This window comes from Ylistrum balloti, unplaced genomic scaffold (assembly GCF_031769215.1).
Source record: "Ylistrum balloti isolate Yb309-2 unplaced genomic scaffold, AGI_CSIRO_Ybal_v1 Utg370092, whole genome shotgun sequence".
Lineage (NCBI taxonomy): Eukaryota > Metazoa > Mollusca > Bivalvia > Pectinida > Pectinidae > Ylistrum > Ylistrum balloti.
In genome coordinates, this window is record NW_026782123.1 from 1,030,485 (window position 1) to 1,056,790 (window position 26,306).

The window sequence follows — 26,306 nt, forward strand, 5'->3', positions numbered from 1 at the left end:
TTAATATGAACACTCTGTGTATAAATTAGCAACTCATTCTTTCATGGAGTTTTGTCAAACACAGGGTATAGTGTAAATGAGATTCTATTTTTCGGTTGTTTGTCAGTTACCATGTTAGCTCTCAATATGGCCTTCTTACTGGTGAAGGAAATTCAAATGACTGATTTTTATGAAATTAGTATGGATGTTTCTTACGACAGAGCCAACACAACTGTTTCCTAATTTCATAGAAGGTTACCTATTGGCACTGGCCACTGTTCAGTGGAAATTCAATGAAACTTAGTGTGTGTTAGGACATGGGAGAACTACTAAAGTAGGAAAGAATAATGAAAAACACCCTTCTACCACTGGGTTTCGAACTAGTGGCTCTTCGGTCTCTAGTCAAAACTCTACTGCTTGACTTATGGGAAATTCCACTAACTGAGGACTGGTCAGGTGACTCTCTACTTTTGTACTAGTGAGCAAGTGACCCTTCAGCCTTTAGCCAGACAGTCTCCCATCCACATAAAGGGAAATTTCCACAAGCTGAGGCTATTAAGGCAACTTGTACTCTGAACTTCTACACGAGAAAGCTAGTGACCCTTCAGTCTCTAGCAAGACACTCTACCACTCAATTTAAAGGGAAATTCCTACTAGCTAAAGCTAGTAAGGCTCTCTTAGACTTACAGAGAAATTCCCACTAGCTGAGGCTATTAAGGTTCCCTTAGACTTACATGGAAATTCCCACTAGCTGAGGCTGTTAAGGCTCCCTTAGACTTACAGGGAAATTCCTACTAGCTGAGGCTATTAAAGCTTCCTTAGACTTACACGGAAATTCCCACTAGCTGAGACTGTTAAGGTGACCTTAGACTTACAGGGAAATTCCCACTAGCTGAGGCTATTAAGGTGACCTTAGACTTACAGGGAAATTCCCACTAGCTGAGGCTATTAAGGTGACCTTAGACTTACAGGGAAATTCCCACTAGCTGAGGCTGTTAAGGTGACCTTAGACTTACAGGGAAATTCCCACTAGCTGAGGCTATTAGGTGACCTTAGACTTACAGGGAAATTCCCACTAGCTGAGGCTGTTAAGGTGACTTGTACCCTCAACTTCTTCATTACTATGCCATCTGTTTTTAATTTCACCCAATGTTTATCACTTGCTTGCCTCTGGTTGAAATTTCTATATCATTTAGATTTGATAAAATTTGGTATAGTCTTTTAATTCATATGATGCTTTGAGTACAATAACAATTTCCATAAGCATTAGCAATGAATGCTGGCATATTTTGGAGGATAATGTAACTGCTAATCCTTGTTACAATTTTTTACTTGTTTCCTGTAAACGTTTTATTGTAACCTTTCGTTTGCTAAAACCAAGAGAACGATGCAGGCCTTAGCTATGGGCTTTGATCGTTTAAACGAGAATATTGAACAATCAAAGTTGTTAAATGCAGCTTTTATCAAATGAACTAAATTTTTATCTGTTATTTCCAAAGAGTCTTCCAATGTTATGGGTGATTGTTTACAATCATTGTCAATTGCTCATAATTCAAATACTGTGAATTTGTAATACTTGTGTGTGTGCGTGTATGCGTACTTAATGCGTGCGTGTGTGCGTGTATGGATGTGTGTGTGTGTAGGGGGGATTGTTGTTAATTTATCTGTATTCATGGTCAATAAAGGTATTGTGAAATTAGATATTCACAGTGAATCAAAATCAAAGACAACACCTGTTGGGCCTGTATACATGAATACCCTGGAAACTTACCCACACCAGAAAACTATGAAATTTTAGCCCCATGCAATTAAACTGTAATTGATTTGAAACCTGTAACTGATAGTTGATATCAAAGCAACAGTTTAACTCTAGATAATTAAAACAGTGATTAGGTAGTCAGTTACTCTCCTATTGATTGAGTAAGAAATCCTTTCTGATATTGTATAATCGTTGAGCTCCTCTGGGGACTGACATACTTAGTCACTGTAAGCTGGAGACTGGCACGTTTTTCTGTCCCTAAATCAATATTTTTACAATGGTGTTGTTTTAGCAGCTCATACTGAGGTATGCTGAAATATTGCCTTAAATGGGAACATTGAATGAATTGTAGCTGTGTTGACTCCCCTCTACCAGCTGATTTTAGTTAGATGTAACAGCCAAGTCTGAAATAATTGTATTAATATTCAGGCTGTACCTACATAATTCAATAGCTGCTGTCAGTTGAAATCACGTAGGAAATCCCAATCAAATACATTAACTTGCTGCTATCTCTAGTTATGGTTGTGTTACATACCGTAGGATTTAATAGAATCACATATACCCGTATTTGATGAAGTACATGAAGACATTTCTCAATTGGTAGGTTAACACTGTATAGCTACTGACTATAAAACCCTGGCAAGTTAACACTGTATAGCTACTGACTATAAAACCCTGGTAGGTTAACACTATATAACTATTGACTATAAAACCCTGGTAGGTTAACACTGTATAGCTATTGCCTATAAAACCCTAGTAGATTAACACTGTAGGTATTGACTATAAAACCCTGGTAGGTTAATACTGTATAGCTATTGACTATAAAACCCTGGTAGGTTAACACTGTATAGCTATTGACTATAAAACCCTGGTAGGTTAACACTGTATAGCTATTGGCTATAAAACCCTGGTAGGTTAACACTGTAGGTATTGACTATAAAACCCTGGTAGGCTAACACTGTATAGCTACTGACTATAAAACCCTGGTAGGTTAACACTGTATAGCTATTGACTATAAAACCCTGGTAGGTTAACACTGTAGGTATTGACTGTAAAACCCTGGTAGGTTAACACTATATAGCTATTGACTATAAAAACCCTGGTAGGTTAACACTGTATAGCTATTGACTATAAAACCCTGGCAGGTTAACACTGTATAGCTACTGACTATAAAACCCTGGTAGGTTAACACTGTAGGTATTGACTATAAAACCCTGGTAGGTTAACACTGTATAGCTGTTGACTATAAAACCCTGGTAGGTTAACACTGTAGGTATTGACTATAAAACCCTGGTAGGTTAACACTGTATAGCTATTGACTATAAAACCCTGGTAGGTTAACACTGTATAGCTGTTGACTATAAAACCCTGGTAGGTTTACACTGTATAAGTATTGACTATTAAACCCTAGTGGAATAGGGTAGGCTATAGAATACTTTTAGGTTGACAATATATAGGTATAGGCTATAGAATATGTTTAGGTTGACAATATATAGGTATAGGCTATAGAATATGTTTAGGTTGACAATATATAGGTATAGGCTATAGAATATGTTTAGGTTGACAATATATATATAGGTATAGGCAATATATAGAATATGTTTAGGTTGACAATATATAGGTATAGGCTATAGAATATGTTTAGGTTGACAATATATAGGTATAGGCTATAGAATATGTTTAGGTTGACAATATATAGGTATAGGATATAGAATATGTTTAGGTTGACATTATATAGGTATAGGCTATAGAATATGTTTAGGTTGACAATATATAGGTATAGGATATAGAATATGTTTAGGTTGACAATATATAGGTATAGGCTATAGAATATGTTTAGGTTGACAATATATAGGTATAGGCTATAGAATATGACATTATATTTAGGATATGACAATATATAGGTATAGGCTATAGAATATGTTTAGGTTGACAATATATAGGTATAGGCTATAGAATATGTTTAGGTTGACAATATATAGGTATAGGCTATAGAATATGTTTAGGTTGACAATATATTTGTATAGAATATTTTAAGGTTGACATTATATAGGTATAGGTTATAGATTACTGGTAGATTGACTCTCTAAGAAATAGGCTATAAAACTAAGGTTTGCATTTTGTAGGTGACAGTATGACATTAGCATGAGCATTGATCTATTGCTGATAATGTTGTAGACATGACATAAACATCAAAGTTGGATGATGGGTGATTATTAAAAAAGACACAAACCCACTAAATATGAGAGTACGTGATTGTATCAACCAGGGCTGATGGTTGCCATAAAATAGTCATACAAGAAAGGTTATTTGAAAATATTGGTAGCCAGCATGCAATAATCAATTTCTTATTCTCTGTGTTAAGCGTGATTATGAGATTATGTAAACAGCACTGACTGGTGTTGGTGTCCTTTATCACCTGGTAGATGACTTACTCTGTGTTGTTTGCTGATGACTAGGGATAAACTTTCCTGGGACTTGGTGACTCCTGGGCCCTTCAGCAATAATTACAGAATAATTAGCGTCGTAAGGAACATCACAGCTGTCAAATACAGACACTTGCCAGGCTTAATAGATTATGAAAATCAACTCTGAGCAAGAAAACTTGCTTGGGATGGATTTTCGGATTGAACAATCAAACCTCAATATCACTATAAATACAAACTAGGCTCTGATCACCATTTCTGGACAAAAAAGCAAATAGACCAATGAAACTCAAACTTTGTACACTGCCTTTTTCAGCATTGCTTGCTTTGGAATGCTTTTAGAGTCAAAACATCAAGGTTTCTGATGTTGTAGATAGAATATTGGTTTCTGCCCCATATTTCTAGAAAATTTGTTCTCTTTGACCAATTAAACTCAAACCTTTCATGCTCAATCATTTGAGATTTCTTCCATCAGTTAAACTTAAACTTTATATACTGTGCTTGTGATGGGATTGTTTTTTAAAGTTAAAAAGTCAGTTAAGGTCAAGGTCACCATTAACATCAAAATAATATTACTTTGATCACAATAACTGAAGTTCCTCTTGACTGATCCTGATCATTCTCAAAATTTTCAAACCAGTCCTTTGACAGTCTGCTGATTGGGGGACTAGTTCAGAGATGTCTTATTTTAGTATTCAGCACATAGGGAAAAGAATGTTGAATAACATAAAATGTGATGTCATAATACAGGGGTTCTCTGTAAATCAGAATTTGTTCTTCAAACATTATAGTGAAATTTCATCTTTAGTTACAGCCAAAATTCAATACTATTGGCAAACTTTCTATGTTACAGAGATGGACGACTGCGAGAAAGAGACCAGATTTTGGCCATTGATGGTCAGCCCATAGATATATCCCATCAGGAGGCTATTCGTATCCTTCAGAGTGCGCGTGGCCTGGTGGAGCTGATTGTTGCCCGTGGGCCAATTCCACAGCAGCCAGACCTTGTCAGCAAGGACACGTTTGCCGATCAACAGGCTGATGTGCAGGTTGACGCCGGATCAGCAGATATGGTGGTAAGTGGTACCTCAGAGTAGAAACAGAAAGCTTGATATTTAGTCCAGCTTCCAAAGTTTAGAAAAAGAAAAAAATATTGACTCATATAGAGTCACAACCAGGGGATCAAATTTGTTAATACCTTCAATAAGCTTCTGATGAACTAGAAGAATGGTGATACTTCACCACTAGATCCCTAGATAAATTCCAACAAATTGTGCAAAAAAAAGGATCTCGCCCATATTCAAAGTCATAGAATCCACCACTTGTAGATTAACAATATCTAGCCTTGAGTGTAAAAGTTTGCTAGTGAACTCACCTCATCTATCCATCATCAGTCTGTCTGTCTGTCCCATGGTTATCTGTTCATAGGATATCAGACAACTTCTTGTTTATAGACAAGAGGCCATTTGTCATGATATTTGATATGTAGGTGCTTGGGATGATATGTGATAAAGTTTGCAAAATGAAACGACCTTGACTCATATTTAAAGATTTGTTAAAACCTTCAAACAATTTCTACTGATTAACATAAGAGCCTGAAATCAAAGCTCATTTGGCTGCTTTGTTCCTGTGATGAAGCCTTACAAAGTTTGTAAAAAGAAATTACCTAGACCCATATTTCAAGATTATGCGGGTAAAATTCGTTAAAACCTTTTGAACAAAGTCTTGTGAATAACCAAAGGGACTGGAATTGTGATATTTGACTAGTAGATTCCTGACAGAAATCCCTGTTTGTGAAAAGAAATAACCTTGACCTACATTCAAAGTCAAAGAGGTCAAGAGTCGTAAAAAATTTTTAACAACTTCTGCTGATTTTCCATAAAGGCATAGAATCATAATATTTAGCAGGTTAACGTTCCTGAGATTAAGGTTTGTGAACAGGAATGTCCTTGACCACCGAGGTCACAGGGATCAGATTTGTCTTTCAGGGAATAACTCATCAGTTATAGATAAAGGTGTACCTGGAGAACTATTATCTGGGTCATTTTGACTTAATCCACTTTGAATGTATAAAGAATATTGAATACCAGGTGAGTGACACAGGCTGGCATTGAGCCTTTTTTTTTAGCCCGCCTGAGTCGAAGGAAATCTTCAAGCATAACGTAATGTTGTATCAACAAAGAAAGATAACTCTGTCATCATTTTGCTGATGCAATAATCATGAGGCGTGAGTTAAGATCTGAACTCTTTCTTTATTCGTTACGTCCAGAGATGTCACTGAAAAGTGTCCCTGTATCCTTCGTGATGATCATCACAGCAGACACGCCTTCTTGACTTGGTTAGACATTAAGATGTCTCAGAACACGCTGGTGTTACTCCCCTGTTTGGTTGGTAATGTTGTAGGTAGAAATTCACTGACAAAATGTGTTATTAACAAATAAAAGATATCAAAATTAGGATCTTTTTTTAAATAGCTTCGTGTGCTACAACTGTAATCTTTTATTGAAATCGTTAAATCCTTGGAAATTTTTGGCTTTTTGTATGACTGTTTACACTGACAACCAAATTGTAGAATCAGATTTTACTTTCAAATTCAAGGGCATTGATAACAAAAAAGTGAAAAAAAAATCAATTCAAACATTTCAATATAAATACATTTGATTACAGTTTGCAGTAACAATAAAAGACAAATAGGTGTTTCTGTAAACACAGGGATGTGTGATAATTACATGTGTGACACAGTCATTAGATAAATAGTGCTACTTTCTGTCATTCTATCAAATGTTTTTGTCGTATTTCCATGTAAATATTCGGTGAACAAATTTTTAACCATTTAATACAATACATAGTATCCAATGAATGGTGACTATGGGTATCATCGTAAGCGCCACACAGCTGTAAAGCATCATTTTATCGAAGCAGGCACTTCTAGCCTTGTTCTCAGAAAAACATTACACACGAAAGGAAAACCCAGTAACTGCTTCCCGTTGCCAAATTTGAATTTAGTGTTGAAAGAATTAATGGTGTGATGACCTTGAAAGAGTCACTAAAAACAATACAAAGTTAGAGATTTATCTCAGATAGATACCATATGTGAGATTCTATGTATACAGTCAGTGCTGGAAATGTCCCCCTCAAATAGTAGGGGTCTTTTGATGTCTCAACAGCTGTCCAGCACATGGCACATTATTATTTCACCTAGGAGGAAATAACAAAGAGAATAGAAGGGATATTATTTTACAGAGGAGGAAATAACAAAGAGAATAGAAGGGAAATTATTTTACCTGATAGGAAATAACAAAGAGAATAGAAGGGAAATTATTTTACCTGAGAGGAAATAACAAAGAGAATAGAAGAGAAATTATTTTACTTGATAGGAAATAACAAAGAGAATAGAAGGGAAATTATTTTACCAAAGAGAATAGAAGGGAGAGGAAATAACAAAGAGAATAGAAGGGAAATTATTTTACAGATGAGGAAATAACAAAGAGAATAGAAGGGAAATTATTTTACCTGAGAGGAAATAACAAAGAGAATAGAAGGGAAATTATTTTACCTGAGAGGAAATAACAAAGAGAATAGAAGGGAAATTATTTTACCTGAGAGGAAAAATAACAAAGAGAAATAACAAAGAGAATAGAAGGGATATTATTTTACCTGAGAGGAAATAAGAAAGAGAATAAAAGGGAAATTATTTTACCTGAGAGGAAATAACAAAGAGAATAGAAGGGAAATTATTTTACCTGAGAGGAAATAACAAAGAGAATAGAAGGGAAATTATTTTACCTGAGAGGAAATAACAAAGAGAATAGAAGGGAAATTATTTTACCTGATAGGAAATAACAAAGAGAATAGAAGGGAAATTATTTTACAGAGGAGGAAATAACAAAGAGAATAGAAGGGAAATTATTTTACCTGAGAGGAAATAACAAAGAGAATAGAAGGGAAATTATTTTACCTGAGAGGAAATAACAAAGAAGAGAATAGAGGAAATAACAAAGGGAAGGGAAATTATTTTACCTAACAAAGAGAGAGGAAATAACAAAGAGAATATTTTACCTGAGAGGAAATAACAAAGAAAAGGGAAATTATTTTACCTGAGAGGAAATAACAATGAGAATAGAAGGGAAATTATTTTACCTGAGAGGAAATAACAAAGAGAATAGAAGGGAAATTATTTTACCTGAGAGGAAATAACAAAGAGAATAGAAGGGAAATTATTTTACCTAACAAAGAGAATAGAAGGGAGAGGAAATAACAAAGAGAATAGAAGGGAAATTATTTTACCTGATAGGAAATAACAAAGAGAATAGAAGGGAAATTATTTTACCTAAGAGGAAATAACAAAGAGAATAGAAGGGAAATTATTTTTAACAAAGAGAATAGAGGATTAATAACAAAGAGAATAGAAGGGAAATTATTTTACCTGAGAGGAAATAACAAAGAGAATAAGAAGGGAAATTATTTTACCTGAGAGGAAATAACAAAGAGAATAGAAGGGAAATTATTTTACCTGAGAGGAAATAACAAAGAGAATAGAAGGGAAATTATTTTACCTGAGAGGAAATAACAGAGAATAGAAGGGAAATTATTTTACCTGAGAGGAAATAACAGAGAATAGAAGGGAAATTATTTTACCTGAGAGGAAATAACAAAGAGAATAGAAGGGAAATTATTTTACCTGATAGGAAATAACAAAGAGAAGAAAAGGGAACTTATTTTACCTGAGAGGAAATAACAAAGAGGAAATAACAAAGAGAATAACAAAGAGAAGAAGGGAAATTATTTTACCTGAGAGGAAATAACAAAGAGAATAGAAGGGAAATTATTTTACCTGAGAGGAAATAACAAAGAGAATAGAAGGGAAATTATTTTACCTGAGAGGAAATAACAAAGAGAATAGAAGGGAAATTATTTTACCTAAGAGGAAATAACAAAGAGAATAAAAGGGAAATTATTTTACCTGAGAGGAAATAACAAAGAGAATAAAAGGGAAATTATTTTACCTGAGAGGAAATAACAAAGAGAATAGAAGGGAAATTATTTTACCTGAGAGGAAATAACAAAGAGAATAGAAGGGAAATTATTTTACCTGATAGGAAATAACAAAGAGAATAGAAGGGAAATTATTTTACCTGAGAGGAAATAACAAAGAGAAAGAGAATATTTTACCTGAGAGGAAATAACAAAGAAATTATTTTACCTAAGAGGAAATAACAAAGAGAATAGAAGGGAAATTATTTTACCTGAGAGGAAATAACAAAGAGAATAGAAGGGAAATTATTTTACAGAGGAGGAAATAACAAAGAGAATAGAAGGGAAATTATTTTACCTGAGAGGAAATAACAAAGAGAATAGAAGGGAAATTATTTTACCTGAGAGGAAATAACAAAGAGCTCTAGAAGGGAAATTATGTGTTCCCTTTGAGAGGAAATCACAAAGGCCATCACAACAAATTATCAACATGTGTTACCTGAGAGGAAATAACACCTAGGAAATTATCATAACACATTATAGAAGGGAAATGTATTCCCTTTAGGTCCCAGGACCTATCCATCACAAGAGAATTAGGGAAATTATGTGTTCCCTTTAGGTCTCACACCTGGCCATCACAACACATTATCAAGATGTGTTCCTTTTTTGTTCTCAGACCTGGCCATCACAACACATTATCAACATGTGTTCCCTTAGGTCTCAGACCTGGCCATCACAACACATTGTCAACATGTGTTATCTTTAGGTCCCAGACCATCCCATCTGCAATGCTGTTTCAGTCACAGTGATTTCTGACAATTATTTCCTGTGCTGAAAGTTGTGGAGGGGTATAGGGATGATGCTCCGTTCACATTACTAAGATATCCTTGTCCCAATATATGTCTTGTAAAGTTAGAACCAGGGAAAATAATACAAAAACATTTTTACATCTGTGTTTGTAATTACCAGTTTTGCCATTTGATTTCTATAGTTTACACTTATAAGCATTGAAATTATTGAACAATTTTTAGCTCACCTACCTGGTGGTAACATTTAAGGTTACCTCAAATATCATTTTGAGAGGAAAGTTATTTCTTATATAAAGGAGGTGGACTCTTATTAGGTGATTTTACTGCCAAAGTCTTCACTTTAGAATTGTTGAAGGTTTGAAGTAGACAATACCAGAGCTTTTTTTCTGGTGTGATTCTTCACTTTAAAATTGTTGAAGGTTTGAAGTAGACAATACCAGAGCTATTTTCTGGTGTGATTCTTCACTTTAAAATTGTTGAAGGTTTGAAGTAGACAATACCAGAGCTATTTTCTGGTGTGATTCTTCACTTTAGAATTGTTGAAGGTTTGAAGTAGACAATACCAGAGCTATTTTCTGGTGTGATTTGTCTGTAGTTGTGGTGATTTGTCTGTAGTTGTGGTGATTTGGATGCTGGAATACTTAAACTGTTATGTTTGAAAACAACAGAGTGATGTTTTTTTTTTCTAATTCAGAGAAAATCAATTTTCATAATATTTTATAGGAGTGTACCTGTAATACACACTGATACTAAACAAGTGTGCCCAATATATGTCACATACAGATCTTATTTTCATTCTGTTAACTTCAGCACCTTTGCTACACTAATGGTGGAAAAACTGAAAAAGACCATTATTTTGAAGTGAAAGTACAAGGACTCAGAAACTGACAGTGAGAATGGCTGTAAACACTCCACCAAAATGTCAATACCACAAACAAAGCTGTAAAGAATTCCATCATACAGATTGGCCACCACTACCTGCATCAAACATGTATTCATGCCATGTTTTCTGCAACATTTGCAGAACAAATTTCAGCTGTAAACATGGGGGTGAAATGATTGAATTCATTATGAATGTGTGGCCGTTTTAAAACAAACTAAAAAAGAAAGATGCAGAGAGCTAAGGTGATAGTTTCTCCAACCAGACCACAAAAGTTCATCATCCGATAATCCCTCCCTTTTGTCAGAGGACCATCCATTTTGATCTCTTTTTGTAATTTTACAGAGATATTTAAAGGATAGCTATTTCTAGTTATGTTGACATTTTTTGAGACTTTTTCTACATGATAGACAGGATTTCTTTAGATGCTTAAAACATTTTATTAACCATCATTGTTTTATTTCTGCATTAATTCACAAAAATTGACTATAAGGATAAAATCTGAGAGATATAAACCAGTCACACCTAGGACAAATACTGTACTTTCATTGCGTCTGTTAGTGTAACAATCAAGTTACTACTTTTAGTATGGCTTGTTGACATTCATTCATTTGTTGATTAATAGACACAAAAAATAGCAAATAGTCTACATATTTCTATAGTATAACCAAGATTTTGTCACTATTTCGAAAAAAAGGAAAATATAAAAACAAACCAAAGTATGGTTGATTCACTATCTTAGCAGCTTAATAACCACTGATATATTAATACATGAAATTAAATATTACTGCTCAGATACTCAAGGCCAATATTGGCCATTACACACATGACCTTCACCTTCCTACCAGTTTTTCTCCAGACTAATTAAGGCTCTGTGCAGTCTATTTATAGAAGTCTTCATAGTCAACTTCCATGTCAACTTGTGTATATACCTTGTTAGGACTAAAATTGAGTGATACTTGATCATATTACACAGGAGGATTACACTTTCATCAGTATGTCTACATCTCGTTGATGGAATCTTCCACCAGAAACAAACCACATTAAAATGGGTTTTTTTTTTAGATTGTTACTTGTTGTTTAAGCCATATTGTAACCTCATGTTGAAAGAAAAAACCAGCACAGCATAAGAATTTGAACAGATTGATGTCTTTCAGACATTAAGGCCATTTGCTTCATGTTTATTTTAAACAAATCCATTTGTTCATTGTACTTGCAGACTCTTTATCTGTCTGAAGATTAGTTAGACAGTGGCAGTATACTGAAGATAAGGCAGTTAATAGAAGAGAAAGCTTGAACACCTTTTAAATACAAAACACTACATCCCAGTCATAAGAATTAAACAATACATATACGGGCAGCGTGTGTCATTGAGTACATACTCCTGGAGACTGGTTCAGAGGTTGAGGATTTCATTATGTTAGAAATGGCATCTAACGGACTCTAAAATTTATCTCCATGACGATAAGTTTGGTACCTTATTACACCTTGGTGTACTTCAGTCAGTATTAAAGGTCAAAGGTAACACTGTTTGGGTAGGTATGAATTTAATAGTGAAAAATAAATTTGTAGTAGTAATATGGTTTTGTTTATATATATATACCTATTCCTGGATTTCAGCTGTTGACTTGGCTACAGGTCAGAAATAGAACAGTTTGTAATAGGTTCAAGGGAGGTTGAAAATCCATTTTGTTGCCAAGTAAGAATTATGGACTAGGGATGAAGACTGTAGATAGAACAATGGTTTTGATTCCTTGTAGAATACAGACTAACAGGGCGAGGAGGAGTTTGATGATTATGTCATTTACTATTTGTGTCCCAGATATAAGTGAGAGCCACATTAGTGATCAATATGATTCTGGTTCCTCGTACTCATCCCCAATGCAGCATCAACAAAAAAAGCTTGTGTGGCTCTGTATACACTATATATGTAGCAAGGTTTTTATGGTGCCGTTTCAGTGTTTAACAAACAGGATTATAAGATGGGTTGAACTTTCTAATTTAATGACACAAATTATGGATTTAGAATTGAAATAGTGCAACACTTGAGTTTTTAGCACAAAGGGCCAAGCGAGCTTTAAGGGCATGACATGTGGTCTGTCATCACTGTTCATCATTACAAGTCATCACCAGCAGATCTAGACCATGTCTGAATTATCCTCGGGCGGAGGTGGCTCAATTTTATATAATTGTTGAAATATGGGAAATAAAAGTTTTAGAGATTTTCTGTTTGAATGAAAGTATTTTGACCAAATTTTGTCAGATGCATCTTTATGGGAAGGAGGCTCAACAGAAGGGAGGGGCCATTTAGGAAAAATAAAGGAAATACCATATATAATCCTACTTCTGTTTGGGTGAAAGTCTTTCTTTAGAATTTAGTATGACACATTCTAGAGTGAAGAGGACTCAGTTTTTGTAAGTGATGGTTCTGACACTCCTGGGGCTCTTCAGGAGGGGTGACAAGATGGGGACAAAATTTTGTGTGAAGCCTTAATGGGTAGAGAGCCTCTATAGGTAGAGGGGATTCCAAAAGCCAGCTCTGACCCCCAGAGGCAAAGGGGCGGGGTCTAGAGGGGAAATAGGATTACAAAAAAATCTTCAAAAGTACCTTTTACTGAAATTTGTATAATGCAATTGTGACTTACCAATCCAGATAAGTGATACATAATTGTTGGTTCATTTTCTGTGATAATGGCTGACTTTACAACAAATTATCGCTGTGTTGTTTGCTGAAGCCATGTGTTATATGTGACTGTACTGGTAGCTTTTTGCTGTGAGGCATTTTTGAGAGAATTTTATCTCACTTTCAAAAATACAATACTTTGAATTAAACGTTGTGGTTACAGAGATGCCTCCACTTTGCATGAGATTTTGGGTGAAGAAAACTCAGTGTACAGGTCATAAAAACTAGAACAATTTGTTGTGTTCAATCTCAGATTTGTCAAAAGTATTATCACTCTCACTTAATAAATGCCTATCCTTTTGATCCATTTTTCACGCTAGAAGTGCATCCTTCTGTTGTGATGCCAGGATTTTGTTTTATGAAAGAATGAAATCTTCAGGGATCATTAACATTAAAAATCTTGTCACTTTAACAATAAAAAACTAAAATGATTCAGATGATTTCTGGTGAGATGTGTGCATTGCACTGCCAGCACGAGGTGTATCTCCTAGCTGGCAGTCATGTGGATTCCTCTCACCAGACACCATATAAAGCAAAGGTAAGATTTTGTTGGTTATGATAAAGCTTTCGTAGCTGTGCATACATCTGACACACGAGCGTTGGGCAGACTATGTTGATAGAGAATATCTATCTAAACTTCCAGTGGAGAAAGTTGTCGAGGCTCTGTGTGGAGTGACACTAGATGTAAGGTGGAGAAGAACTGTTGTCCTGGCAATAACTTCATAATGACAGTGGAGAACTGTGTTGACACAAACTAGGAAAATACATTGTGTTGTTGTGTGGTAATGATTACAGTGGTAGTGTGGAGGAACTGCATGCATGCTGGTTTCTCTGGGTGTTGTGGAGGAGGTGTAGTGTGTTCCTTTGATGGAGTGTTAAATGGATGTTCACCTTGGTCAGTCTTTTCAGGACGCAATCTGTGGGGCGCTGGTAGCCACAATGTGCTATCTCAACACCAAGCGCCCACATATCAGCTCAGAACTACCTATTACACAGGCAAAGCCGGTAAACTGTTCTCACCATTGTTATACTTAAATTGATAAAACTAATTTTGATTTAAACCATGCTGCTGTTAAAAGGCTTAGTAGATTTACTACATTTCATGGATGGGTGGAAGGGGACATGATGACTTGTAGTAGATAGTTAAACATATTTAGTGTACCACCATAAAGTGACCTATACCACCATACAGTGACCTGTACCACCATACAGTGACCTGTACCAGTGACCTATACCACCATACAGTGACCTGTGCCAGTGACCTATACCATCATACCGTGACCTGTACCAGTGACCAATACCAACATACAGTGACCTGTACCACCATACAGTGACCTGTACCACCATACAGTGTCCTGTACCACCATACAGTGACCTGTACCACCATACAGTGACCTGTACCATAGACCTATACCACCATACAGTGACCTGTACCACCATACAGTGACCTATACCACCATACAGTGACCTGTACCAGTGACCTATACCACCATACAGTGACCTGTACCACCATACAGTGACCTGTACCACCATACAGTGTCCTGTACCACCATACAGTGACCTGTACCAGTGACCTATACCACCATACAGTGACCTGTGCCAGTGACCTATACCACCATAACGTGACCTGTACCGATACCTATACCACCATACAGTGACCTATACCACCATATAGTGACCTGTACCACCATACAGTAACCTGTACCATCATACAGTGACCTGTCTCTCCATACAGTGACCTGTACCACCATACAATTACCTCTACCACCATACAGTGACCTGTACTACCATATAATGATCTTTACTGCCATACCGTGACCTGTACCATCAAACAGTGACCTGTACCACCTTACAGTGACCTGTACCACCATACAGTGACCTGTAACACCATACAATGACCTGTACCAAAGACCTATACCACCATACAGTGACCTGTACTACAATACAGTAACCTGTACCAGTGACCTGTACCACCATACAGTGACCTGTACCCACTATACAGTGACCTGTACCAGTGACCTCTACCACCATACAGTGACCTGTACCACCATACAGTAACCTGTACCATCATACAGTGACCTGTCCCTCCATACAGTGACCTGTCCCACCATACAGTTACCTGTACCAGTGATCTGTACCACGATACAGTGACCTGTTCCACCATACAGTGACCTATACCACCATACAGTGACCTGTACCACCATATAGTGACCTGTACCACCATACTGTGACTTGTACCACCATACAGTGACCTATACCACCATACAATGACCTGTACCACCATACAGTGACCTGTACCAGTGACCTGTACCACCATACACTGACCTGTACCACCATACACTGACCTGTGCCAGTGACCTGTACCACCATACAGTGACTTGTACCACCATACACTGACCACCAGAGAGTAGACCTTAGAACTATTGCCTAAATCTCTGTATTTTTACAGATGTAGTTATTGTTTCAAAATAAATGGTCCAGCAATGATACTGTAATCTGACTTTGGCTTTTTCTTATCTTGTATAACTGTGAAGAAACATTTCTTTCTGTAAGAAATACCCAAATTGACTGACATGAACATGACAAATATAATCTTACTCATTTCTTACTTTATACCAGTAGAGATGACTACAATTTATACAATGGAATTATCTTAAATTTAAAGATGGCTTGATCAAAAAAGAAATGAGCATGATGCATTAAGATATTTTTCTATTTTGAAGCAAAGCAAGAACATTGATCAGTTAACTATTTATAGAACTTTGTCAATAATATCAACAGCATTCACAACAAAGACACTCTTTATATCACACACATTGGATGATACTTAATCTGGGAATTTCAAATGTGATACTGTGTTTAAACATTAGCTAGTTTTGACCTGAAATTAAGGTCACCAACAGAAAGAATAGATGGAAAAGGGTCTCAGATGGGGTCTCCTAACAGAGGTAGTCTCTTAACAGAAGAGGTCTTTTAACAGAGGAAGTTTCTTTACAGAGGTAGTCTCTGACCAGAAGAGTCTCTTGACAGATGTACTCTCTTAACAGAGGTGGTCTCTTACTCAGTTAGTCTCTTAACAGACATGGTCTCTTACAGTTTTTTTAAAAGCTTTATTTCAGCCAAGTACAAGTGCTTGGCCAACCAAACTTCATTGAAATATATTGTAGCTAGTAAATGCTGAACTTATGTGATGATTTTATGAAATTTACTTCGTAGCGTCTATTTTTTAAATTTTTAAAAAGGGGTGGAAAGGGAGTCAATTTTCATGATTTTGAGACGCATATAAAATTATTCTGGAGTTTTTAGAACAATAATGTCGGAAATGTCATATGTTTTCTTATTAATTCCAATGATATCGAAAAGTGAGGGACTCTGATCTGATAATATGGGGAAGAAGGGAACTCTGATCTGATGTTATGGAGAAGTAGGGGACACTGATCTGAATATATATAGAAGTGGCGGACACTGATCTGATGATATAGAGAAGTAGGGGACATTGATCTGATGATATAGAGAAGTGGGGGACATTGATCTGATGATATAGAAGTGGGGAACACTGATATGATGATATAGAAAAGTGGGGGACACTGATCTGATGATATAGAGAAGTGGGGGACGCTGATCTGATGTTATATAGAGAAGTGGGGGACGCTGATCTGATGATATAGAGAAGTGGGGGACGCTGATCTGATGTTATATAGAGAAGTGGAGGACACTGATCTGATGATATAGAGAAGTGGGGGACACTGATCTGATGATATAGAGAAGTGGGGGATGCTGATCTGATGATATAGAGAAGTGGGGGACACTGATCTGATGATATAGAGAAGTGGGGGACACTGATCTGATGATATGGAGAAGTGGGGGACACTGATCTGATGATATAGAGAAGTGGGGGACACTGATCTGATGATATAGAGAAGTGGGGGACACTGATCTGATGATATAGAGAAGTGGGGGACACTGATCTGATGATATAGAGAAGTGGGGGACACTGATCTGATGATATAGAGAAGTGGGGGACACTGATCTGATGATATAGAGAAGTGGGGGACGCTGATCTGATGCTATATAGAGAAGTGGGGGACACTGATCTGATGCTATATAGAGAAGTGGGGGAGACTGATCTGATGATATAGAGAAGTGGGGGACGCTGATCTGATGCTATATAGAGAAGTGGGGGACACTGATCTGATGTTATATAGAGAAGTGGGGGACACTGATCTGATGATATAGAGAAGTGGGGGACGCTGATCTGATGATATAGAGAAGTGGGGGACACTGATCTGATGATATAGAGAAGTGGGGGACGCTGATCTGATGTTATATAGAGAAGTGGGGGACTGATCTGATCTGATGATATAGAGAAGTGGGGGACACTGATCTGATGATATAGAGAAGTGGGGGACACTGATCTGATGATATAGAGAAGTGGGGGACACTGATCTGATGATATAGAGAAGTGGGGGACACTGATCTGATGATATAGAGAAGTGGGGGACACTGATCTGATGATATGGAGACATGCCAGATATATTATTTCATGTTAATTTGTATTTTATTTGTATAATTACAGTTGAACACAGAATGGACCCAAATTGAAGTTATTGATTTGATCAATGATGGAACAGGACTTGGGTTTGGTATTATTGGTGGGCGGAGTACCGGGGTGGTGGTTAAGACTATTCTACCAGGTGGAGTGGCTGACTTGGTGAGTACAATATTTAACATACAATTCTACATACATTTGTCAGTATGACTGTGTATAAGTTTGTCAGTATGACTGTATATAAGTTTTTTGTATGACTGTGTATAAGTTTGTCAGTATGTATAAGTTTGTTAGTATGACTGTGTATAGGTTTGTCAGTATGTATAAGTTTGTTAGTATGACTGTGTATAGGTTTGTCAGTAGGACTACGTATGTGTCATAAGTATGAATACTTTATAAGCCACTAAATAGCCATTTTTTTGTATTCACAGAATGGACGACTTCACAGTGGTGACCATGTCCTACAGATTGGTGATGTCAATGTAAGAGGTATGGGCTCTGAGCAAGTTGCTTCTGTCTTACGTCAGTCTGGTAGCCATGTTAGACTTATTGTTGCACGTCCTGTCTTGGAGCCTTCTCCTATCCCTGTTCCTCAAGCCCCTATTGTACCGACACACCAGCTTGAGGACCACATTCAACAAATTAACCGATTCCTGGAGGGAACGGACATCCAGACAATGTCTGATGAAAATATCCAACAACAGCAGCAACAACAACAGCAGCAGCAGCAACAGCAGCAACAACAGAATATGGATGGACTTGTACAGGTCCACATAGTAAGTATAGAACTCATACACAATACATATTTAGATGCTGTATCATTCCTATCTGTGGTTGACCTGCTGCTTATCTTGACAAATATATTCTTCACAGAAAAGCAGCAACACACCTCTACTACTTGGCAAGGGATAAAACATATTTTAAAATGATATCATGAAGTGGTGGATACTGACACATTGTTAAATTATATCTATTATATCTATATAAGGTCATTTACTTGAAGAAGGAATATTGAATGAGGGAGAATTTAAAACTATTCACATGTTGCTTCTCCTTTTGTTTACTTCAAATGATTTTTGTGTTTTCAAAGTTGTCTCCCCTTGTTCATCATATCAAAACTTCATATATTTATCTGTGAGACAAAGACTTGGCTGAAAGTGTTTTCATTTCTTCTATGAAAAGTATTGGTGTTGTGAAGATGATCAATTATAATTGAAAAGACAACAGATTTCCTGTAATAGATTATGTGAGCTATGCAGGCCAATTGGGCCTCTTGTAAGTTAAGGAAAATTAATACAATCAACAGCATTTGACATGATCTTTCATGGCTGTGTATAGAGTAGGATTGTTGATATTGTAGCCCCCAGAGTTCCCAGAGGTTGAGTATTTTGATGTGAACTTGATGAAGGATGACCAGGGCCTTGGTATAACAATTGCTGGCTATGTTGGTCGTGAGAACTCCCCAGGTATGTAACTTTTGAGTTTAGTATTAACTCTGATCTTGTGGATTCCAGCCATGATAGATAGAAAGCATTATTCTTATGTTTAGCTTACCATCATTAGATTGTGGGCTATTAAAATCGCCATATTCCATATGTAATTTCATTTTGGTCCCTAGTTGTGCCTGTTTGATTTTAGAAGTGATCAAGCAAATTGTTCGACTTGTGGCCATCTTGGATTTTTACAATAAGATTTGTAATCACTATTTCTTGAGAAGTTACAAGATGAATCTTTCTCAAATTTTCATATCTAGCAGCCTCTTCAACCCTAGCAGATTGGTGGCCATATTGCATTTTGAAGTTAAAGTTTGATATTGCTATTTCTTGAGAGAAGTACTCGATGAACCTCTCAGAGATTTAACTGTAGATACCTCATGGTCTCTTGTTTTACCTGTTTGATTTTGGGACTGATTGTAAACATAAAAATGGCTGACAGGCAACCATCTTGGATTTGGCAATGAAAACGATTATTAACGCTTTTTCTAAAAGGATTTTAAAATTTTATAAGAGCTAATTAGAGGAAAGAAGAAAAAAGAACAAATTGTTAACATATGCCAGAGGTATGAGACTTTCAAAAATCAAAATTTAAATGTAATGCTTTATATCAATTAGACCTCAGAAAACATAGGTATTGATGAAAATTCATCTTTCATTTTTTATAGTTACAGGACTTGGTGAACTCCTCAAAAAAGATAATTTCATGAAATAGCTTTTGATTTTACTGTTTAAAAATAAAATCTTGAATGCATTCAACATTGTTAAAAACCTGACAACACTGCCAGAGTTATGGCACTCAAAAATCCTGAAGATAAATTATTTATTTTCAATTCCCCAAAACGTCTTTTATTAAAAATTTGTGTCATGGGCATTCACTTTGCTTGCATTAAAACTAGGATAAGGAAACTTGGTGGATACATTGATCATACAAAGAGGATGTACACTACTAAATTCAGTGCTTGAAACCCCTTAATTACAGAATTATTGCCGTTTGTTAAAATTTTGTGTCCAATAAAGTCCTATTTGGGAAGCATTGATAAGTTTCACTGATTCTATTGTAATTCCATTTCATAACTTAATTTGTTAGCAAAATGTAAACCAAATTTGCTATATTGCTTTACATCTTCAAATATTTGGCAGAGTTACAAGACTTTGAAATCCATCAAATACATAATTCCTTTGTTTCTGTCAAATAACTTAAGATTTTAATCAAATTGAGTAAGGTGTAATCTGAGTCTTTATTTATCACACAGATTGCTCATTTAGATGATCATATTGAATTCTAGATACTGTATCAAGGCTATGTAGTTATATCACTGAATTCTAGATACTGTATCAAGGCTATGTAGTAATATCACTGAATTCTAGATACTGTATCAAGGCTATGTAATAATATCACTGAATTCTAGATACTGTATCAAGGTTATATAGTAATATCACTGAATTCTAGATACTGTATCAAGGTTATATAGTAATATCACTGAATTCTAGATACTGTATCCAGGCTATGTAGTAATATCACTGAATTCTAGATACTGTATCCAGGCTATGTAATAATATCACTGAATTCTAGATACTGTATCCAGGCTATGTAGTAATATCACTGAATTCTAGATACTGTATCAAGGCTATGTAATAATATCACTGAATTCTAGATACTGTATCCAGGCTATGTAATAATATCACTGAATTCTAGATACTGTATCAAGGTTATATAGTAATATCACTGAATTCTAGATACTGTATCCAGGCTATGTAGTAATATCACTGAATTCTAGATACTGTATCAAGGCTATGTAGTAATATCACTGAATTCTAGATACTGTATCAAGGCTATGTAGTAATATCACTGAATTCTAGATACTGTATCCAGGCTATGTAGTAATATCACTGAATTCTAGATACTGTATCAAGGCTATGTAGTAATATCACTGAATTCTAGATACTGTATCAAGGCTATGTAGTAATATCACTGAATTCTAGATACTGTATCAAGGCTATGTAGTAATATCACTGAATTCTAGATACTGTATCAAGGCTATGTAATAATATCACTGAATTCTAGATACTGTATCAAGGCTATGTAGTAATATCACTGAATTCTAGATACTGTATCAAGGCTATGTAGTAATATCACTGAATTCTAGATACTGTATCAAGGCTATGTAGTAATATCACTGAATTCTAGATACTGTATCAAGGCTATCTATTAATATCACTGAATTCTAGATACTGTATCAAGGTTATGTAGTAATATCACTGAATTCTAGATACTGTATCAAGGCTGTGTAGTAATATCACTGAATTCAAGATACTGTATCAAGGCTGTGTAGTAATATCACTGGCTTCTAGGTACTGTATCAAGGCTTTGTAGTAATACCACAATTTATGTGTGAAAAGTGATCTATTTAGTTCATTGAGCACATCTTGTGAAAACTGCAATGTTTTGTGATCAGTGGACACATAGTTTTACCAAGTCATCTATACTAGTTGGCAATAATTACTCTTGCGAAAAATGTTCTTTTTATTAGATTTTAAGGTCACCAAAGTCTCATGGTGACCGATTGCAATCACCTTCATCTGGCATCGTGCGTCAGTGAACAATTCAACATTTTTGACCTCTTCCCAAAATGTCCAGGTGCGATTTTCAATGAAATTTTCCAGAAACCTTCCCTGGCCTAAGATGAACCACAATTGAGAATTAAACAGTACCCAACTCCAAGGGGCCTGAGGGGTTGGGCCAAAAGAGGTCAAATTGGCTTGGATTTCAAAAATCTTTTATCTCAAGACAAAGACATGGTAGAATCAAATACTCTTCTTGAATGGAAGCATCTTAAGGTGTTTTACCAAAATTGTGAATTTCATGGCCCCAGCATGTCACATTTCCCCGTGGGGAGGGAGTCAATTTTACTATAGTTTATATAGGGAAACTTGAACGTAATTAGTTTAATTTGTCTTGGAAATATTTCAAATTTGGTTAGAAATATGAATGAAGGATGATGAAGTAATGGTTTGCCCATTTCGATCCTGGCTGACCCCTAGGCACTGATGGGCGGGGCCAAATGGGGTCGAATTGACTAAAATTTTTTAAATCTTTTTCTCAACACCGAGATATGATAGAATCAAATACTCTTTATGAATGGAAGCATCTTAAGGTGCTTAAATTACCAAAATGAGTCTCACATTTCTTCCTGGGGAGGAATTTTTTTTTTTAGCCATTTCTATAAATTTCATGGCAAAAAATTGCATTTTTGAACATAACGTTTTTTTTTCTGTTGGAAATAACTGATGGTATGTTCAGTATCACTTTCTGTTTCATGACACTTGATAACTACCCTTTAACCTTTATATTCAATATTGCTTATCTCAGGTGACATAGAGGCTGCTAGGCCTATTGATTTCCCAAAAAACACCTGCGTATTACATGAGTGTGCACAATATGTGAATATTTACAGTATTTTAGATCAAGTGTGACCTTGTTGTACCTGCTCAATTTTGTATAACATTTATATAAATATATATTACATTTACTGATCACTGACAACACAATTCAAACATTTATTTCTATATGGTATGCCTCAAAATGTTCACATGTTATATAGGCAGTACCAGATAACACTGCTCATTACTCACATGTCACGCTTTGTGTGAGGATGTCCAGCAGGGTATAATGGCACTGACATTGATATTTAACCTGTTTTCAGATGAGCTCTGTGGTATTTTTGTCAAAAGCATTGGAGAGGGGAGTGCAGCTGCACAAGATGGCCGAATACAAGTCAATGACCAGATTATACAGGTGAGAATTAAGACAAAGGTAATTAGACTTGACCAGATTATACAGGTGAGAATTAAGACAAAGGTAATTAGACTTGACCAGATTATACAGGTGAGAATTAAGACAAAGGTAATTAGACTTGACCAGATTATACAGGTGAGAATTAAGACAAAGGTAATTAGACTTGACCAGATTATACAGGTGAGAATTAAGACAAAGGTAATTAGACTTGACCAGATTATACAGGTGAGAATTAAGACAAAGGTAATTAGACTTGACCAGATTATACAGGTGAGAATTAAGACAAAGGTAATTAGACTTGACCAGATTATACAGGTGAGAATTAAGACAAAGGTAATTAGACTTGACCAGATTATACAGGTGAGAATTAAGACAAAGGTAATTAGACTTGACCAGATTATACAGGTGAGACCAGATTATACAGGTGAGAGATTAAGACAACGGTAATTAGACTTGACCAGATTATACAGGTGAGAATTAAGACAAAGGTAATTAGACTTGACCAGATTATACAGGTGAGAATTAAGACAAAGGTAATTAGACTTGACCAGATTATACAGGTGAGAATTAAGACAACGGTAATTAGACTTGACCAGATTATACAGGTGAGAATTAAGACAACGGTAATTAGACTTGACCAGATTATACAGGTGAGAATTAAGACAACGGTAATTAGACTTGACCAGATTATACAGGTGAGAATTAAGACAAAGGTTATTAGACTTGACCAGATTATACAGGTGATAATTAAGACAACGGTAATTAGACTTGACCAGATTATACAGGTGAGAATTAAGACAATTGATTCTACTTGATAAGATTATACAATTGATAATTAAGACAGGTAATAATTTGGTCTGTAGATATTGTCATAGCAACCATTTTGAAAACTTTGATATTGCTACTGTAAGAATAGTATTCCTAGGAAGAACTGATTGATGAAACTGTCAGTATTGTCAGCATCTTGATTGTGATGCCTCAGTAAATGAAGACATTTCAACAAAATTCCTTCTTACAACAGTATATAACACATGAACCAATATATTTGGGATATGGATGAGACACCAATGTCAGTTGTTGTTAGGAAAAGTATGTGCTGGGTAGCTGTAAGCTACAACAGAGAAAACATAACATTTGTTGCTATTATCAACGCTAGCTGTGAAAAATATATCACCAATTATCTGAGTAAAAGATGTAACCTAACTAGTTTTTTTCTGACTGTGGGAACCATCACCTTCCTAATGTCGTCAGCCAAAGCCACAGAAAGGCACTAGATCATTTTATTGAGTTACCATGGTCATTGCAACAGCCATGAAGTCTCACAAGACTCCACAAAATATCCTAGTCCATCCTAAGGATAAAACAACCAAAGACAATGTCACAGAATGTGTATACAAAATCAGACAGAAGAACATTGTTATCTTGTGTATTTTTTGGTCTGTACCACCAACCCTCAGTATACATAAACTTCTACTGGTTGTGTTATAGGAACATCTATTCTGTTATATAGAGCTTATAAGGATCGGTATTGTCTGTTATATAGAGCTTATAAGGAAGGTTATTTTCTGTTATATAGAGCTTATAAGGAAGGGTATTGTCTGTTATATAGAGCTTATAAGGATCGGTATTGTCTGTTATATAGAGCTTATGAGGAAGGGTATTGTCTGTTATATAGAGCTTATAAGGAAAGGTATTGTCTGTTATAGAGAGCTTATAAGGAAGGGTATTGTCTGTTATATAGAGCTTATAAAGAAGAGTATTGTCTGTTATATAGAGCTTATAAGGATCGGTATTGTGTGTTATATAGAGCTTATAAAGAAGGGTATTGTGTGATATGTAGAGATTATAAGGAATGTTATTGTCTGTTATATAGAGCTTATAAGAAAGGGTATTGTCTGTTATATAGAGCTTATAAGGAAAGGTATTGTCTGTTATATATAGATTATAAGGAAGGGTATTGTCTGTTATATAGAGCTTATAAGGAAAGGTATTGTCTGTTACATAGAGCTTATAAGGAAAGGTATTGTCTGTTATATAGAGCTTATAAGGAAGGGTATTGTCTGTTATAGAGAGCTTATAAGGAAGGGTATTGTCTGTTATATAGAGCTTAAAAGGAAGGGTATTGTCTGTTATATAGAGCTTATAAGGAAAGGTATTGTCTGTTATATAATGCTTATAACAAAGGGTATCACCTGTTAAATAGAGCTTATAAGGAAGGGTATTGTCTGTTATATAGAGCTTATAAGGAAGGGTATTGTCTGTTATATAGAGCTTATAAAGAAGAGTATTGTTTGTTATATAGAGATTATAAGGAAGGGTATTGTCTGTTATATAGAGCTTATAAGGAAAGGTATTGTCTGTTATATAGAGCTTATAAGGAAAGGTATTGTCTGTTATATAGAGCTTATAAGGAAGGGTATTGTCTGTTATAGAGAGCTTATAAGGAAGGGTATTGTCTGTTATATAGAGATTAAAAGGAAGGGTATTGTCTGTTATATAGAGCTTATAAGGAAAGGTATTGTCTGTTATATAGAGCTTATAACGAAGGGTATCACCTGTTATATAGAGCTTATAAGGAAGGGTATTGTCTGTTATATAGAGCTTATAAGGAAGGGTATTGTCTGTTATATAGAGCTTATAAAGAAGAGTATTGTCTGTTATATAGAGCTTATAAGGAAGGGTATTGTCTTATATAGAGCTTATAAGGAAGGGTATTATAAATATGACATTCCCACAGCTTTCACTAGCTTACAACCCTTTGGTTGTTCTTACAGCTTTCACTAGCTGACAACCCTTTGGTTGTTCCTACAGATTTCACTAGCTGACAACCCTTTGGTTGTTCCTACAGATTTCACTAGCTGGCGAACCTTTTGTTGTTCCTACAGATTTCACTTGCTGGCAACCCTGTGGTTGTTCCTACAGATTTCACTAGCTGGCAAACCTTTTGTTGTTCCT

At 35.7% G+C, this 26,306-nt stretch overlaps 1 protein-coding gene across 1 annotated transcript in view; it reads left to right on the forward strand.

Annotated features, from left to right (window-relative positions):
* Positions 1 to 26,306, forward strand: part of LOC132549949 (multiple PDZ domain protein-like) — a gene marked incomplete at its 3' end in the record, with an annotated part of 154,360 nt that overhangs the window by 34,550 nt on the left and 93,504 nt on the right. The window contains exons 3-8 of the mRNA XM_060213935.1: positions 5,018 to 5,240; positions 18,087 to 18,221; positions 18,491 to 18,738; positions 18,933 to 18,960; positions 19,420 to 19,525; positions 23,260 to 23,351. Coding sequence (XP_060069918.1) covers positions 5,018 to 5,240; positions 18,087 to 18,221; positions 18,491 to 18,738; positions 18,933 to 18,960; positions 19,420 to 19,525; positions 23,260 to 23,351 — 832 coding nt within the window. The remainder of the gene's footprint in view (positions 1 to 5,017; positions 5,241 to 18,086; positions 18,222 to 18,490; positions 18,739 to 18,932; positions 18,961 to 19,419; positions 19,526 to 23,259; positions 23,352 to 26,306) is intronic.